The 18877-nt window shown below is 33.9% G+C and overlaps 2 protein-coding genes and 1 pseudogene across 2 annotated transcripts; 1 reads left to right on the top strand and 2 right to left on the bottom strand.

The window, feature by feature from the left end:
* Positions 1–3504: 3504 nt before the first annotated feature.
* Positions 3505–11501, top strand: LOC120148976 (annotated as a pseudogene).
* A 1154-nt stretch (positions 11502–12655) lies between these two features.
* On the bottom strand, positions 12656–13817 carry LOC120148960. The gene has a single exon (XM_039161915.1). The coding sequence runs from the start codon at positions 13815–13817 to the stop codon at positions 12741–12743; it is 1077 nt and encodes a 358-aa protein (XP_039017846.1). The 3' UTR covers positions 12656–12740.
* A 1358-nt stretch (positions 13818–15175) lies between these two features.
* On the bottom strand, positions 15176–16360 carry LOC120149079 (ethylene-responsive transcription factor ESR2-like). The gene has a single exon (XM_039161981.1). The coding sequence runs from the start codon at positions 16358–16360 to the stop codon at positions 15176–15178; it is 1185 nt and encodes a 394-aa protein (XP_039017912.1).
* Between the last annotated feature and the right edge of the window lie 2517 nt (positions 16361–18877).

Raw genomic sequence — 18877 nt, 5'->3', positions numbered from 1 at the left:
AGGTACTAAACGCATTAAGTTTTAAGGGTACTAAAATAAAAACTAAACATTATATGATTTTGAAAAGTTGAAAGTTTAGGTACTAAAACGGACCAGAACCGACAGTCTAAGTACTAAATGTGTAGTTTACCCAAATAAATAATGATAGTATGAATTAAATATGGTGTATTCAAGGACGTGGTTAATGGTTAATGGCTGATCAACGAACGTCGAAAATTTGCTCATAGTTTTCTTCTTACGTTGGTTCGGAAAAATGTTGAATTGAACTTGTTGTTTGTCAAGAAAAGTAGATCCACTATTTCTAATTATTGGATATTCTTTTTATTTTTGTATTATTCAACACGTCAAATTAGACGACAAATTATATTAAAAGTCTTAAGTTTCATATGGAATTTTCAACAATTAAATTCAAACCTATCACACTCCTTAGGTATAAATGGAATCCATACCATAAATTAAAGAGGCAAGTTAAAATCTACCGTGATAATTATGATATATAATATAGAATTCAGGTCGATTAGAAATTCCATCACAAAGATTCGCATATGCTACACTCTCCTTATTTTGGAGAGGTTCCACTTCCAGATCACCCATACTGTATATCGATTCATCTTGTCATACCAATCAATGATCATATAATTATCGAACATTCAAGATATACAATATGATTATTATAAGAAAAATAAGGACTCTCAATGACTAGCTATTTCTCTCTTAGATACTCGTGACCATTCTCCCTAAATTATTTTTTCTCTCACGACTACACTTGCATAGATCGACCAATAAGGGGTAAGCTATAAATCGTCGGTAAAATCTTTTATTTGTAAACCTATTAATTAGAGGACATTGTTAATTTACTCAACAAACAAATTTAACTAGAAATGTTTTTTAAACCTTTTTTGACGTAAGTTTGAAATTTAATAACACTAATTTTATTGTTATAAAATGTATGTAAATTTATTAATAATAGAGTAATTAATTTATCCTTTTTATAAGGATTAAAGGTGTATATCTAATATTAAAAAATAGGAGGGAAACTATTCTCATTCCCGATTATTGTGGTGATTTTCATTAACAATGCCCTAATATGAAAATATGAAACGGTGCGGCCCATGATATTTGAGTCCCATCTTTTTCAACACGCGTTCTGACTTTTTCCTCTCAACTTTAATAGTGTAATTCTTTGTTTTTTTTATTAAATTTATTTCGGCTCTCAAATTTTGATACCTCTAAATTTTAAATCCCTAAATTTTAGACAATATATTCTTAAAATAAAAACTTGTAAACTTTACATAAGTTACATATCAAAAATTTTACATAAATAAATACAATAGTTAAATTTATTATATGTAAATAATATGGATGTTCAATTAAGGTCACGATAAATGATTAAAGGATGGTTTTTGTCTTCTAAAATCCCGAGTTTGAATATCAGTGTAATAAAAATGATATATAATTTTTTTTTTTATAAATTATGATTTTGTTATAATCATAAAAATATTATTTATAATTATAATTAAAAAATAAATAATATGTATAGTATTTTTTTATAAATCTAAGGTGAATACAAGTATAGACTTTTACTTTGACAATGAATGATTATATCCTTGTATACACAATGCTCAAATATGAAACTTCAAGAGATAACAATAAATTATTCAACCATTGAAATTGCTTGGTTTGTGTAAATATTGTGTAAAATTTAGTTTATATAAATTTATTTATTTCAAAATTATGTGTTAGATCTGATTTAACATTTTAAGTTATATAATTAGAAAAAAGGATTTATGTTTAGAAGTTAAGGTTTGAATTTAAGTTATAAAATTTAAAATGTAAAAATATTATATAAAATGAATTTTATGCCGCTAATATATTAGACAGTAATTTATTATCATAAATTTTAGAGTAAATTATGCGTTTAGTACTTAAACTATCAATTTTGGTTTGTTTTAATACCTAACTTTCAATTTTTTTCATAGTAATGCCTAAAATTTATTTTTTATTTCATTTAGTACTCTATTTAAAATTTAATATTAATTTTTTAAAAAATAAAAATAAAAATATTAAAACGGACTAAAATTAATAATTTATTTTAAAATTTAAATTATTTAATAAACGTGAAGGAGAAGACTGTAGAGTATTTAAGGGGGTTAAAAAGGTTAGTTAAGAGGAAAGCCAGGAAGCTTCAGGGGTCCAAAAGAATTAAATGTCAAAATCAAACAGCATCCTCCACCACAAATCCATTGTACACCCTATTTGAATTAAAATTCAAAATTATGTACATATTTTACCTTCCTATTTACACTTGAAATAAATTTTATTTTCTGCTCCTAAAAACACTATAAATTCTTTTTTCTAAAATCCTTTCCCCAGATTCTATTAACTTCGGCAAAAAGAGTTTTTGATTTTTTTTCCCGGGAAACTGAAATCCTTCTGATCAGGTTCACGTTTTCTATTATCTTCTTTCTCTCTCTCTCTAAGGAAGGTGATCAGAAGTTTTTGTGCTCCCAAGACTTGAGAGAGAAGCATAAACTTGCTTCTTTTCATTTTTTCAGTTAAAGAGGCGAAGGTGATTTTTCTTGTGATTTTAGAGCTCTTATAAATACACTATCAGTTCCCATCATCTTCTTCATTTGTTCTCAATCATCTTTTCTTTCAGGTAAGTAAATTGTTTTAGCTTCTTTCAATCTCGAGAAAAATCACCGGCTTACCTGCACAGCTTATATTAGCATTATGTTATTTAAACCTTTTCCGAGTTAGTTTTTAAATCTTTGAATCGTTTAGTGTCTCAGTCTCTTGCTCGTACTTGCTTTCTTGCTTTTCTTTTTCTCTTGTCATTAAATTTTATTGGTAAAAAAGAAAAAGTAATCGAAAAGGTGGTTGAATCTAAGATTTTTTCAAGGAATAAAACCGAATTTTAAGCTAATTTTGGGGTCAGGTTTATGTTTTTGGTGTTTTCGGTCTGTATCTTTCAACCTAAGCGAACACTGTGCATGCTGTTAAAATAAAAATTATCGGTATTGCAGCTTTTTAATTTTATAATTATAAGACATTAGTAGAAAAGAAAAGCACATGTTTACAGGATTATGGAGTTATTGAGTTTATGATTGGAATTTCTCTGGCTTTGTGTTTGTCCGTTGACCGTGATCTTTTGTCAATTGGGTAGAACATGGTCTTGCTTTGTGGTGTTACTAGTTGAGGTTTATGTGTAAGTTCTTAGGTGGTACTCAGTAGCTTCTTATGGGGATTCTTGCATATTTTTTTTTACTATATAATAAATTCCTTGGAGCAAGTGTTAAAGGTCTCATTAGCTTGTCTTTTGCTGTCTGCATTTGTATAAACTGGTCAATTTGATTGCACTAGGATATCAGCTGAGAGTTAGGTGCCATGTCCCTGAAATTGCTGCTTGAATCTCAGTTCTTGTCAGTGCCCATCTTGATTGATTTTATCTGTAACCATTTGTTTTGTTACATTATTTTAATAAAAAAAATTGGTCTTCAGGTCTCTGTGCTGAGGGTTTCTCTTTGTTTTGAGAATGGGCAACTGAAGGCCTGCTAAATAATATTCAAAGGCTCTTGCAATCTGAATTGCCCATAGTTTTTTGTATATACAATCAGATAAACTTAAGTAGAATGGGGATCTTTACACGCAGGTTCACATCTTATGGTCCCATTCGTATCATGTCTAATTGTGTATGTGTAGAAAAGGTTACTTTGATGCGGAAGTTATTTAACTTTTTTTCCATCTTGGTGACTGCAGTCTGAATAGTAGAAAGCCAAATGAGAGCATGAGGCTTATTGTGACAACATTTGTTGGAGTAGTTTTTGGCTTCTTAGTAGGATTATCTTTCCCAACTTTGTCATTAACAAAGGTAGGGAAACTATTTCCCCTTTTTAATTTAATATTCATTTTTATGCATCTAGAATAATGATCTTTCTAATCTGAGTAATGGAACTTTTTGTTTGGCAGTTCAATCTATCATCTGGCATTCTTACGACCATTGATATCAAATATACCGAGTATACAAAGCCTAGCCTCTCAAGCCCAATTCCTTCGCAGCATCCTCTTGATAATAATAGTTCTGCTAATGCCACATCAAAGAAGGTATTTCTACAGGATTTGGAGATAGATATTCATTGAACCAAATATTTTAGTACTTAATTTGAAAAAAGCTTAATGCTAGTAAATCAAATTTGCGGAATAAGGTTCTGGATAGCTTTTCAAAGTGGGTTTCAGGTGATTTCTCCCTGGGAAACTATTGCCCTGTAAAGTTTCAATACCTGACCGGTCTTGTATTTTGTTTACCAAAGTTTTGGTTTGTGAAGGGGAAATATAAATAATTGGATAGTGTTCTTCATGCACTTTTAGTATTCTACACCAATTTATCTATTCGTGTCTAGCTGCTTCTCTTGCATTGTAGACTGTAGGCATTTTTAAAATCTTGATGAGGAAGTGTGATCTTTTCTGGGAAACAAAGATAGTGTGGTTCTTATGTGCCATTCAAGCTCCTGAATGTAGGGACATTTTCTGTTTCATTTTTACAAAATTAATCCTGATAGTTCTCACGGTAATACATATATGGTTCCCTTGGTTTATCTCCAGTATACGTGCATTTATGATCTATGTATGAAACAATTGTTCACATATCCGGATGCATCGTCAAATTTATCTCTTACTATCTTCACATTCCTAAATGATGACTTCTATGTTTGGCGATTTTGTAGGACCTGATTAATAATATGGTGCTACTCTAATATGCCATGATTTTCTGCTTCTTTTATGACTGGTACAGATTTGGGTCCCATCAAATCCTCGAGGTGCGGAAAGATTACCACCAGGAATTGTTAGAACTGAGTCAGACTTATACTACGCCGACTGTGGGGCAAGCCGGATGAGGTGTGTTTACTTGGAACCTTCTGTTGATTATATTTTGAACCCTGAATACCTTTTCAACTTTCTAATGCATTCATGAATATGTTTGTCTCTGGTATGTACAAATAAATTGCTTTGGTTTTGATTGAATAAGTTTTAAGAGAAATATTGTTTCTGAAATTGTCGGAACCATCTCTTGTTCCAAATCTTATCTCTCTTGTTCCAGGGCAAATGCTAAATAATAACTGAAAATGTAGGAATTATAGAGATGATTTGTTACCATTCCTATAGAGATATGATTTGTTACCATTCCTATAGAGATATGATTTTGTAAATAGATTTCTACAATCTCTTATTTTAAGGGATCATATCCTAGGATTATTATTTTTCCTTTCTTAGAGTTTCCTACTGTAGAGAGATATTTTGTATATAAATATGTAATCTGTCATATTGAAAAGAATAAGAAATTACAGAGAATTACTCTGATTTCTACATGGTATCAGCTTAGGTTACGGTTTCTTTCCAACCTAGACGATGTCCACAACTTCTCCTACTCCGGAGATCACTTCAAATCCAAAAAATTTTTATGGTTCTGTTGCTCAATCAGAAAGTAATCTGGTCATGAAAGAACCAGAAGGTAAACCTCATACTACAGTTTTTTTCTCCTCCCAGTCGTCCCCTAATTGGGTCCTCGATTCTAGTGCTACGGATCATATGACTGGTAATAAGGATTTGTTTTGCAATTTTTTTCCAAACTTTGGTAAAGCTGTCAAAACGATTGATGGTTCTTTGTGCAAAATAGAAAGACATGACACTGTTATTCTCAATGACCAGATTGTACTTAAAAATGTATTCTTCGTACCAAATATGGCTTGCAATCTCGTTTCCGTTAGTAAACTTTCCACCGACTTGCACTGCTCTGCAATTTTTAATGATATTGATTGTACTTTGTAGGCACTGAACTCGAAGAAGATGATTGGTAAGGCCAGCTTACAGAATGGTCTCTACATTCTTCTTGCCTCTATTAAAATCGAAATCTCGAAATCTTTCACCGCTTTAAAAAAAAGTTGATAATGTTATGTTATGGTACTATCGTTTAGGTCATCCTAGTTTTCACTATCTTGCAAAAGTTTTTCCTTCTCTATTCATTCATAAAAGGCCAAATTCTTTTTATTGCAAAGTTTGCTCTCTTGCTAAACATACTAAATCAACTTATTCTCCTTCTACATATAAGCCTTCTCACCCTTTTGCTTTGATCCACAGTGATATTTGGGGTCTTTCTCGGGTGAAGAATGCTGATAATTGTAAGTGGTTTATCACTTTCATTGATGATCACAGTAGGATAACTTGGACTTATTTGCTAAAAGATAAATCTGAATCTGCTGGTGTTTTTACCCAATTTTATAACTTGGTTCTCACTCAATTTGGGTCTAAAATTCAGCTCTTTAAATCTCATAATGGCAATGAATTTTTTGCTAAGTCTTTGGGTGCGTTTTTCAGGGAAAAGGGCATAGTTCAGATTAGTTCTTGTGTTGACACCCCATAACAAAACAGTATTGTCGAAAGAAAAAATAGACACCTCCTTGAAGTTACTCGTTCTCTTATATTTACCACTAATGTTTCAAAATATTTGTGGGGGGAAGCCTTATTAACTGCCATATATTTAATCAATCGAATGCCTAGTAAGGTTTTACAATTTCAAACACCTCAATCTATATTTTTGCAATACTTTCCCCATTTTAAACCTATCTCCTCCATTCTTCCACTTAAAATATTTGGTTGTACTGTTTTTATCCAAAACATTGCTCCGAATAAATCCAAGTTAGATCCTAAATCATTAAAGTGTGTACTGGTTGGGTATTCTTCACTCAAGAAGGGTTATAAATGCTATCATCCTCCTTCTAAAAGATTTTTCATCACTATGGATATCATTTTTTATGAACAAGATCCCTATTTCATTCAAGCTGAAATTCAGGGGGAGACATGGAGGGATTTTCAGCCAGATCAGGTATCTCTACCCACTTTTCATTCTCAACCTTCAGAATTGCCATCATCTTTGTCTTTACCTATATATTTGTCACCTGTAACTACTCCCATTGATCCACCGGTAGTTCCTATCACTACTTCACCCATACCCACTTTAAATACCCTTCCTGAAAATACACCTACTCCCATTCAAAATCTTCCACAAACAACACCAATCAAACAGCTCTGTTTCTATACAAGAAAAGAAAACACATTCTTGAGGCTGTTTTCCAATCTGATTCTTGTCGAGATTTGGATTTGGGTCCAGCTGCCGAAATAGAAGAAGAAATCAGTAAGTCTACTTCCACTACTCTAGATGATTTCCCTATTACTATTAGAAAAGGGGTTAGACAGTGCACCAAGCATCCTATTGAAAAATTTGCTGGTTATAATTCTCTGATGCCTTCTTTTCAAGCATTTACAACAACCTTGGATAAAGAACAGGTTCCCACAAGCATAACTGAAGCTCTAAAGGATTCTAAATGGAGAAGGGCTGTTAAAGAGGAAATTTCTGCACTAGAGAAAAATGCTACTTGGACTGTTACAGACCTTCCTCAAGAAAAAAAGGTTGTTGGCTGTAAATAAATTTTTGCTGTAAAGTATAACTCTAATGGTAGCATCCAACGATACAAAGCGAGACTAGTGGCCAAAGGTTTTACGCAAACATATGGGATAGATTTCACAAAAACTTTTGCACCTGTGGCGAAGCTGAATACTGTTCGAGTACTCTTAAGTTTGGCTGTAAATTACGATTGGCAATTACACCAACTTGATGTAAAAAACGCTTTTCTTAATGACCAGCTAGAAGAAAAAGTCTATATGAAAATGCCACTTGGCTTACAGTCTGCTGAAGGTAGCAATAAGGTTTGCAAGCCCAACAAGTCTATATGGGTTAAAACAATCACCCAGAGCTTGGTTCGAGAGGTTCACTAAAGTCATCCTAAAAAACGGCTACAAGCAGTCCCTCGCCGATCATACTCTTTTCATCAAGGTAACTTCTATAGATAAGAAAGCTATCCTTATTGTGTACGTGGACGACATAATTCTTACCGGAGATGATGAAGAAGAGATTTGCAATTTGAAGTTGTTAAATAAGGAATTCGAAACCAAGGACTTGGGAAAGCTAAGGTATTTCCTAGGAAAGGGTGGCAAGGTCAAAAGGACTTGTGATAACCAAAGAAAATATGTACTTGATTTACTCAAAGAAACTGGTTTTCTTGGTTGTAAGCCGAATGATACACCAATGGAGGCAAGCTTGAAATTCAACAAAGAAGATGGGTCCTTAATAGACAAAGAGAAATTTCAAAGATTAGTTGGGAAAATAATTTATTTATCTTTGACAAGGCCAAATATAACATTTCCTGTAAATGTGATAAGTCAACACATGACTAATCCTACTGAAGAGCATATGGCAGCAGCAAATAGAATTCTCAAGTACTTGAAGAAAACTCCATGACATGGTTTAATGTTTAAGAAGACACAAGACAGAATTGTTAAGATCTTTACAGATTCTAGTTGGGCCGGAGACCTTACTGAAAGGAGATCCACTAGTGGCTACTGCACTTTTGTTTGGGGAAACCTTACAACTTGGAGAAGTAAGAAACAATCCGTCGGTTCAAGTAGTGCTGAAGGTGATTTCAGAGCACTAACATTGGGAATATGCGAAGGATTTGGCTACTTAAACTACTGAAAGAACTTGCCACTAATCAAGAGGATCACTTTGAAGTTTTGTGTGATAATCAATCTGCTATTCAAATTGCTAAGAACTCAGTTCAACATGATCGGACAAAGCATGTTGAGATTGATAGGCATTTTATTGCTAATCAAGTTAACAAAAAAACAGCCACACTTTCATACATTCCTTCAGAAGAACAAGTTGCAGACATTCTTACTAAGGCGTTGCCAAAGCCTGTTTTCAATAAATTCCTATTCAAGCTGGGATTATACAATGTATATTCTCCAGCTTGAGGGGGAGTGTAAGAATTAGAGATATGATTTGTTACCATTCCTATAGAGATATGATTTGTTACCATTCCTATAGAGATGATTTTGTAAATAGATTTCTACAATCCCTTATTTTAAGGGATCATATCCTAAGATTATTATTTTTCCTTTCTTAGAGTTTCCTACTTTAGAGAGATATTTTGTATATAAATATGTAATCTGTTATATTGAAAAGAATAAGAAATTACAGAGAATTACTTTGATTTCTACAGAAAATGCAAACTATATGTAGAATTGTTGAATGTTTGATACATAAGGGAAGGGGTCAGGAAAGAAATGGTAGTGATATATTTGGTATCTTAGCGAGTTAACTTGGATATATGAAATTCCCTCTTTCCTCTAGCCTGAAAAGCAGGAAAAAGGCGATTAGTGAATTACTTTCTGGGAAGCTAGATTTTTGTGCTATGGGATCAAATGATATCTGCATGTTTTGTTCCTTCAGCATTAATGCCTAATACATTTCAGGATCTCAGAAAGACAGATTTTATTGTTTTTGAGTAATTTTTTTTTTGGCATTTTTAATCTCCATTCACATGATAAAAGCCATTATTACTTGTGTGAGTCCATAGATTTAAGAATTTTACAGATAAGAATAAAACATATTGTGAGTTTTCTCTTACCCTGATTGCGGTTTGGAAACATTTGCATCTACAGGACTTGACCAGCACGCCAAAGTATCTTGTCACATTTACTGTTGGTTATAATCAACGAAAGAATATTGATGCTGCAGTTAAAAAGGTATTGTTCTCTTTAATATGTGTGTCTGTGCACCTGTGTGCGTTAAGTGTGCATGATTTTTTGTCTGAGTGTTTCTGTGAAGGTGCATCCTTATGCACATCTTCTTGGAGGCATTTGGAAGATAGTTAGATGCTAAGATCGGGATGAGGTTTTCTGATGCTCATACGATTGTGCAGTGCACATTGCATGTTGTGACTAAAAACGTGCTTCAAAACAGTTTTCAGGGAATTTTACCATTCTTCTCTTTCATTATGACGGTCGAACAACTGAATGGGACGAGTTTGAGTGGTCAAAGGAGGCAATTCATGTGAGTGTTCGGAGGCAGACTAAATGGTACGCAATTAATTTAGACTTTCTAGTTCAAGTCATTTTGCTGGCAAGATTGGGTGCAATGACTAGTTATCTATGTCGCTTAATGATTTCAAAGATTTAACTCTAAATATTTTTATTTACCTAGGTGGTATGCCAAGAGGTTTTTGCACCCTGACATCGTGGCACCATATGACTACATATTCATCTGGGATGAGGACTTGGGGGTTGAGCATTTCGATGCAGAAAAGTGAGTATTGGACATTGCGGGACTTCTTGACAAATTGTTTGTTCAATTTCAACCCATTTCCTTTAAAAAGAAGACCTTAAAACAAGGTTCTATTTATTTAATTTTTCAGATACATTAAACTGGTGAGGAAGCATGGATTGGAGATTTCACAGCCTGGTTTGGAACCTAATAAAGGGTTAACCTGGCAAATGACAAAGAGGAGAGGTGATCGTGAAGTTCACAAGTAAGAAACAGTAGGCAATTATACCAAGAATCATTGAAGTTTACATAATTCATTGAATGTTAAATAACATTTTGCATTTTTGAATTTTGGTTCAGAGAAACGGAGGAGAAACCAGGCTGGTGCAATCATCCACACGTTCCTCCCTGTGCAGCGTATGTATAAGCTTTGAGCATTGTTGTTAATATACCATGCTTTAATTCTCCATAAGCTTAGTAAATATTAACTATTCCTTTTTCTTTTGTAAATGTAGGTTTGTGGAGATAATGGCTCCTGTGTTCTCACGTGATGCATGGCGTTGTGTATGGCATATGATTCAGGTATTGAGATTGTTCTTATTTTGTTCATTTTAACATTGCTGCTTCTTGCATTGTTTTCTTGGTGTTACTCAATCTACTGTTTTTCTTGTAGAATGACTTGGTCCATGGGTGGGGTCTTGATTTTGCCCTCAGAAAATGTGTAGAGGTTGGCATTCTATTACTCCCGTCTCTGTCGTTTATCTTCTTCCGTCCTTGAATCCATCCGTGTTTGTGTGTGTGTGTTCCTGTCACGATCCGTCGTTTATCGACCGGTCATGATAGTTCCTTTCATTTAACTCTTTAAAAAGGATTTATTTGTTCACTAAGTAGGGATATCTCTATATCTTGAAAACAGCCCGCACATGAGAAGATTGGCGTGGTAGATGCTCAGTGGATTGTTCATCAATCTGTTCCCTCTCTTGGGAACCAGGTAATGAAAACTTTCCTTTATCTGCCAATTTTGCTCCTTTTTTTCCCCTCGGCTTAATTTGTTTTCCGGCAGGGAGAGTCGGACAACGGGAAGGCACCGTGGCAAGGGGTATGTATGCACTATTTGCTGTGTTTCCATTTTCCCTTGTTTTGTGAAATGTGAAATGAATGCATAGTGAAATTGGCAGGTAAGGGAGAGATGTAAAAAGGAATGGAGCATGTTCCAAACGCGGTTTTCAAGGGCGGAAAAGGCATACTTCAAGGCACTAAATACAACTTCTCATTAGGTACAGCGTCATACTCGAAAACCTGACCTTATAATTCTTTATACTTCTCATTCCCATACATTTGTAGATGACAGGCATTGTACTTGTATTCATTGTTACTAAATAATCATTACATTTTGGTCCTAAAATCACAAATTATGCTTTCTTAAATTCCAATTCTCTACCAAACTTTGCTCACATTGGGAAAATATAAAAGCATAGGAAAATTTTGGAAAATGTCGGGTTAAAAAACACGTTTCCTTTTAAATAAAAAAACGATGAAATTATTTAATTGTACTTATTAAAATTTTTAAGAATGTAAGGTTATAAAATTTTATATAAGCTGTGCAAACTTAAGAAATTACATTAAAAATTTTGGAAGTGTAGAGTTATAAAATTTGATAGATGCAAAACTAGATAATTAATAAAAAATATAAAATATAAGAGAATTTAAAGATTTTAAAAGATACAACCTTATCCTAACCTTCCTAGATTCATCCCTACGTAGTTTAACACTTTCACAAAATCAGCAGAGAGATGGGGCATCATGAAAATGATATAAATTGATTCCTATATCTACTGATGTCATTTGTCGATAAGAAGCCTAAAAACATCTACACAAGATTTTCAGAGCTATCAAATTATGCTACGGACTTGATGATGTCAACCGAGTTGATCGTGTAATAATTAAATGTTTTAGTTAATATTAGATCTTAGATACTTTTTTTTAAAGAAATACTTATGAACGTTTATATCTATGGTTTTGACTCTGGAACCTTAATCATATTTTCATGAATTTACTCATAGTTGATAGTGTAGTAATTATATATTTTATTGATTTTAAGTGTTTAAATTTTTTTTATAAAAAATAATTGTCATTTTAGGTGTCTAACCATTAAAAGAATTTGTTACACAATCAGTGCTCGGTATGTATAATATTTTTTTTAAAACTTGAGTTAAAGAACTAAAATCATTACTTTTCTAAACTCCTAATATCTTTAAATTATCCAAAATCTTCAAAATCATTAACCATGAATCTCTAAATTCCACATGCCTCCGCTGAAGCAACCGCCACTAATCACCCTTCTGTCGTTAGAATCCCACCAGTTGATTGTCTTTTTTCTATTGCACGTCATTGTTCAAAATCACACGCTGTCATACATCTGTAAAATTCATCGCACAAAATCATCTTTCCACTAGGTCATTTCCCCAGGGAACTCGTCGAGAGGCTGCTGCTCGGTAGTCGATGATCTTTCAGCTGAACCCATCGTGGGGAGTCACATCGGTAGCGCCTCTAACTAGCCAAAACCATTTAGTTATCAGAAGAATCAGCCACTTTCTCTTAAACAGTTTCCAGGCAAAAGAAATTTGTATTCATCTGCATTCTCTAAAAGATGTGATGGAAGATGAACAGCGGAGAAAGAATGAGGGATTGGACCCATTTTCCCGATTATTTCCTTGAATGTATACTCCTCTGGAAGCATGTCGAATAGATCGGCACCCTTGCAAATCACTCTCTGGATTCTTTTCGGGTTCAAATAATGAGAAAACCTCACTCTATCGATATGGCTGTTAGCTTTCATCTTGAATACGAACTCGCTAATGTGGTGGAAGCAGAAACTGCAGTGCCACCCTGCATCCGCCAAAATCTCATCTGTCTGACGATAATGTGCGTATCTTGTTTTATCCGTCTGATACCTGTGGACCTCCGCCCTCCAGCTTTTATCATCCACAAGAAACTCGAAAGAGTAAAGATAATTCTTTAGCCGAAGATGAAGAACTTGAGGAATGTCATCACACCATCTCAATAGGTTGATGGTATGTCTGCTTGGTATCTCGTCGACATCAGACATAATCAACAAGTCATCATCAGTAATCCCAGCTATTTTGAGAAGCGGGTCTAATACTACTCGCTGCATAGCCTCCTCAACAAACGGGTTTTCTCCTTTCTTAAACCTGCCTCCGATGGACCCATAAGTCAGTCGGGGCTCAACAAATTTGAACTGATCTCGATTACTAGCAAACACCATAGGCTTCGGAATTCCAGAAAATGTGGAATTAGACTCGAGAAGAACAAATTGTGTAATGAAAGGATATAACTCTTGCCACCATACGATAAGAATATCCACTTCATTACTGAACAACACCGCATTGTATACCCGTCTTGGAAACTCACGAACTCCCCTACCATGAAGTTTGCAGAGTGTCTCCATCGACACATTCTCATGATAATAATGCGGGATATCACGGAAAGGCTTGGGCGGTGATTCCCATAGCGGCCGCAAGAAGTATGAAATCTTCTGTCCGTGAACATACACGCTGAAAACCAACGTAGAAACTAGTACAAATAGAAAGATACAAGTTTTCAAATCAATGCCGTGCAGTATGCAGCGGATTCGGGACATGCTCAGCCAGCTAGATCCCTGTTGCATAGAAAAATAATATATCAGTACAAATCAAATTTATTAAGATGTTATTAACCAAAGTAATATTTCAACACAAGACACTCCAGAAACATCAAAGAAGTATAATTCTTGCAGGGAAAATAATAATCTCTACAAACAGAATATGTGCAGATCATATGCAAATTGTAATGCCCCTTAAGATTCTTGGTAAAGTATTACAAAAATAGCTTCATGTCAAAAGCAGGGATTTAAATAGATATCCGCTATCGGAATAGTAGCCACTATATATTGTAACGTCGCTGTCTAAAAGCCACAATAGGATCCGTTAAGTCCACAATCACAACAAAAGTACCGCGATAACGATCACAATTTAAATCCCTCGACTCAAAAGCATCAGTCCAATACCTTTCCACCCAGTTTCGTATTTTCTAGCTTTTTTACATCTTTGAATCTTTGTTTATTGTATTGAATTTAACATAATCCCAAAATTAACCAAATAGTTTCATCCACCGCTATACAAATTTTCAGAGTGATATTTTACAAAAATATCCCTATATACCCTTAATATATATTTTAATAAAAAATTATATATGATAAGATTGTGAAATTACGTGTTGCCACTATTATATCTCAAAAAAATTAAAATTGAAGTATAGATCTTTTCTCATTTAATATACATTGATTCTTTGAGATTAAAATTGATTAAGATTGTACATATACATTAGATGTTAAATGAATATTGACCTTTAAAACTTTCATATTTTAAATAGAGACCAATTTGAGACAATATGATATACCTTACAAGTAATGCAAAACCGTCTCCACCCTATCCGTTGTGAACCCTAAATCCCCCTGATGTATCCGCATTAATCAAGAGCAACCACGAGCTCTTATGTTGTCTTGTTACCTTTTCGTTGTTCCAACGGAAAGAAGTAGATTTTTTTAAACTTTTCTCTTATGTTTAGGGTTTGCAAAACTCGAAAGAGTAAGGAAAAAATACCCAGAAAGGCAACGCGTTTATAATGTAAAAACCAGAACATATCATGCAAGACGCAGACAATATCAAACTTTAGAGTTCCAAGGTCAACGCAATTTATGCTATCCCCACCCGATTCAAAACCACCATCGCTCAGAACTTGTTCCCACTAAAGAAGAAACACATTCTGTTTTTTTTTTTTTATCATTTCCCATGCTTAAATGAACAAGGAATTTGCATACTATACGTAAACTCAAAAAAAAAATTACATTCCTACAAGATTTCGATTTCGTCAAGGAATTACCATTACATGTTATAAAGATTACAACATAAAAACATGATGATTTTAATCTCCCATCTAAGTAACGAAAAGCTTGAAACCCTAAACATATTGATGTGCTCCAGCATTTTGAGCCCTAGCTGCTAAGGCACCCATGAAATCTGGGTACTGAAAGATATCATCTAACAAGCAGTCTTGACCTACCTGCAGGTATTTCGTTGGTACTTCATTAGCATAGGGTACCGATTCAGAGCCAGTGACTCCACTGAAACTCTCCACCTGTTGAGGGAATCCTTGATTGTAATCGGCATTATAGAAACCTAAATGTTCATTCTTCAACTCGGTTACATGAACTGCTATTGGATGTTGAGTGCAGTTCGAGGTAACTTTACGTTCACCTGATTTCTTCGGTAAGAACCCTTGAATTATTTCCTGCAACAAGCCGGAATCTGAAGGCTCCTGCTGGAAGAATTCCATATCATCGACGGTTTCCTGGAGAGTGTGCGTCATGGTTGTGCCAGTGAAAGAATCGGATACGCTATCGGTTGCCCTTCGAGTAGTGTTGTTGGTATAGGATTTCAGCAAAGATGCACCGGGCAAAACGCTTGAATTAGCTGGAAAAGTGAAAGAAAACGAAGAAGAGTAAGCATTTCCGTTGACGAATGGAATATAGTCCGCCAGAGACTGAGGAGCCGGCGCGTGGAGAGATGAATTAGATGAATTCAAGAGGTTGCGGAATAAAACCATGTTCGGAGAAGCGTTTCTTTGAGCAGAAGACCCAACGGAGAAGTCACCGGAATGTTGGTTTGCCAGCGATGGCCAGTTAGAAGATTGGCCGAACTGATGACGGATGCAGTTAATGTCCCTGCTGGATGACTGTGACTGCTTCGAGAAGGTACAAGGTGGAAGGAAATGATCGCTCGCCGAGTAGACAAAATTGGTTCGAGCCTTGATCCCACGCATAGCTCGAGCTGCACAGTCGTAGGCGCATGCAGCCTCCTCGGCGGTGTCAAAAGTCCCGAGCCAACGCCGTTCCTTGGACTGGGGGTCTCGTATCTCAGCAGCATAACGCCCCCAAGGCCTGCGGCGAACGCCACGGTACCTCATTGTTCCACCGAAGCCACCATTTCCTTTGAGAGACCTCTTGTTCGCCGCTGTGGCGGCGGTGGGAACGGCGGTATATGTTGAGGCGGCGGCGCTCTTCTTTGTATAGTTAGTGATGGAGTCACTGGCATTTGGGTCGGAGACATAAGTCATGCCCTTTAGGTTCTTAAATACTTCTTCCATTAGCTAAAACTAGGAGAGAAGTACGCAAGGAATCACAGACAACAAAGAAAGCTGGAGATTGGCACCTGGAATTCGGATCGTGGTGGATGGTACTTTGCACCACCATATATTCTTATATTTATAGTCAAATAAACACTGGAAGAAAATCTACAGAAAGTTACCCTTTTTATTCATGTTTTACACAAACAAAATTAAAAAAGTAGTGTTTGAATTTTAAATTAAGAATTTATATCTTTATGTAACTTATTTATTAAACTAACCATTCATAGAAAAGTTGTTTTAATCCTTCATTTTACTGAATTTTAATGAAATGTATCTTCATATTTTTTTTTCTAAAAAGAAGAGACCTTAAAATTAAAAAATGAATATATGAAAGGTATCTTCATTTTACTCGATTTATTTTTTAAATAAAATTTCCATGTAACACTATATATATATATTTAATTTTATTCAATGAAATAATGATATAACTAAAAAAATATAAAATAAACATTATTATAATTATAATTATAATTAAATATATAATATATAATTATATTTTTAATTCAAATCAAATATTTTTTTCTCTAAATTTAACTTCGATCCGAATTTATACTCTTAAAGGTCAACCAAAACTTAAAATTATTTTAAAAAGTTGACTCATTCCAACCTAAATTGATCAACTACTGCAAAAACTCGTCGAATTGAATCTCTGTCCATACTTAGTCGTTATCATATTTTTGTACATTTCCCTACAGTAAGTACATAGCACGAACATCTGTGTGTGTCGAGTATTTTCGTTTTTACTATTACTTATCTCTTAATTATCTTTTTATTTAAGGGTTTTGCGGCACAATATTGTTACAAATAATTAGAAGTGTTACTAATAACTATTTATGTAGGCTTTCTTTCTGTCAACGTTGAAATCTGTTCGCTTGTTTGATTTTCCTTTCTCATTCAAAAAACATCTGCCTCCGTCGGCTAACAAGTAATTGTTTTTAGGGGAGGATAAAATGTAACTTTTTCTAAAATTAGGGGATAATTTTATAATTATCTTATAAATATTTATATATAAATCAAATGATAAAAAGCTGTCCACTGTCTCATATAATTCATACTTGACTTCCACCTAATTATCCCATCTTCTATATCCTTTCTTGACCTGCTTAATTTGCTTACGATCGAGTCACAACGGAATATAGATTACATCATTTTCGCCTACTGAAATTTGAATACTTAAAACATATTTAAACATGTTTAGAGAAAAAAATAATTTTCATCAAGTAAATCATAATTACTTAAACATGTTTTGGCACAAACATCAAAGCTGTCTATCACAAGAGAACTTAATTCCAGTGGTTTTCAATTTACTCCTCGATCACAATACCTTTCCCCTTAGTTTTCTACGCTCCCTGATCTCATTGGTTACAGCCAAGAAAATGTAAAAAGAGAAATCCAAATTATTCTAATGATCAAGAGAAAAAAAATATAAATTTACAAAAAGAAATGAAAATGATATGGAATGTCATCATGCACAAAAACCTCTCAAAATCTCACTTTCAAATTTTTCTACCATAAAACTTGGAGTGATGGGCTTTTCGTAATACATTTATTATAATTATCGGAATGATTAAAAAAATACGAAATTTTTTATGAAAAATTAAAAAGGAAAAACCATGATATAGTAAAAGAAAATTTCACTAAATCTTATAAGTGCAAGATCTGTTACGTATCAAAACCCTATTCTATATTTTCTTTTTATTAGGATCAAATGAATTGTACTGTTCTGTACTGTAGGGCCTACAAGCCTCACATTGTTTTGATGGTAACTTCATGGCTTGTTTCAAAAAAAAAAAAAAAAATTGGGTCATTTAATTCTAACAGCTTTCATAAAAGTAATGAAAGAAGAATGAAATTAATTTACTTGTATATGCAATTAATTTCTAGCTTCTACTTTTGCACCTACTTCTTTAGATTATGCCAACTAATTACAAAAGTGTAATCATAACTTATGGCGCTTAAATTAATCCAGTAGGATACTCACCTCGTCGTTTTAGCAGTAGATACATTCATGGTACATAAGCCATTAATTCCAGCACTAATGAACAACTAACTACATAAGCATCTAATTTGTAAGTATGTTACCGAAATCTTAAGTTGAGTGGTTAAGCTTTATCCTTTGTTACCAAAGGTTTGGAGCTCAAATCCAACTAAACTCAAATTTTAACTAAATCTCTTCAAGCAAAACTACGTCATTTTGACTTTTTTAGGCATCAAAACAATCACGGAATGGAACTGCCAAGTCATTGTGCCGTTAAATCATTAACGATTGAGTGACATATTTGTGTTGAGAATTAGCTAGCTTATTTAAAGTTAAAGTTAGTTGAGTTTGTTACTCTACTGTTAGTTAGTTAGTTAATAGTTTGCTAGCTTTGCAATTTATTAGTTTGTATATAAGTGCAAGTACAAATTAATAATGAAATATTGAGACTGAAATATTTCCAAGAAACATTTTTTTAACATGGTATCACGAGTTAG

The sequence above is a fragment of the Hibiscus syriacus genome, unplaced genomic scaffold (assembly GCF_006381635.1).
Source record: "Hibiscus syriacus cultivar Baekdansim isolate YM2019G1 unplaced genomic scaffold, ASM638163v2 tig00110988_pilon, whole genome shotgun sequence".
Lineage (NCBI taxonomy): Eukaryota > Viridiplantae > Streptophyta > Magnoliopsida > Malvales > Malvaceae > Hibiscus > Hibiscus syriacus.
The sequence above is the reverse complement of the archived record's forward strand: the minus strand, read 5'-3'. Positions and strand labels throughout refer to the sequence as shown.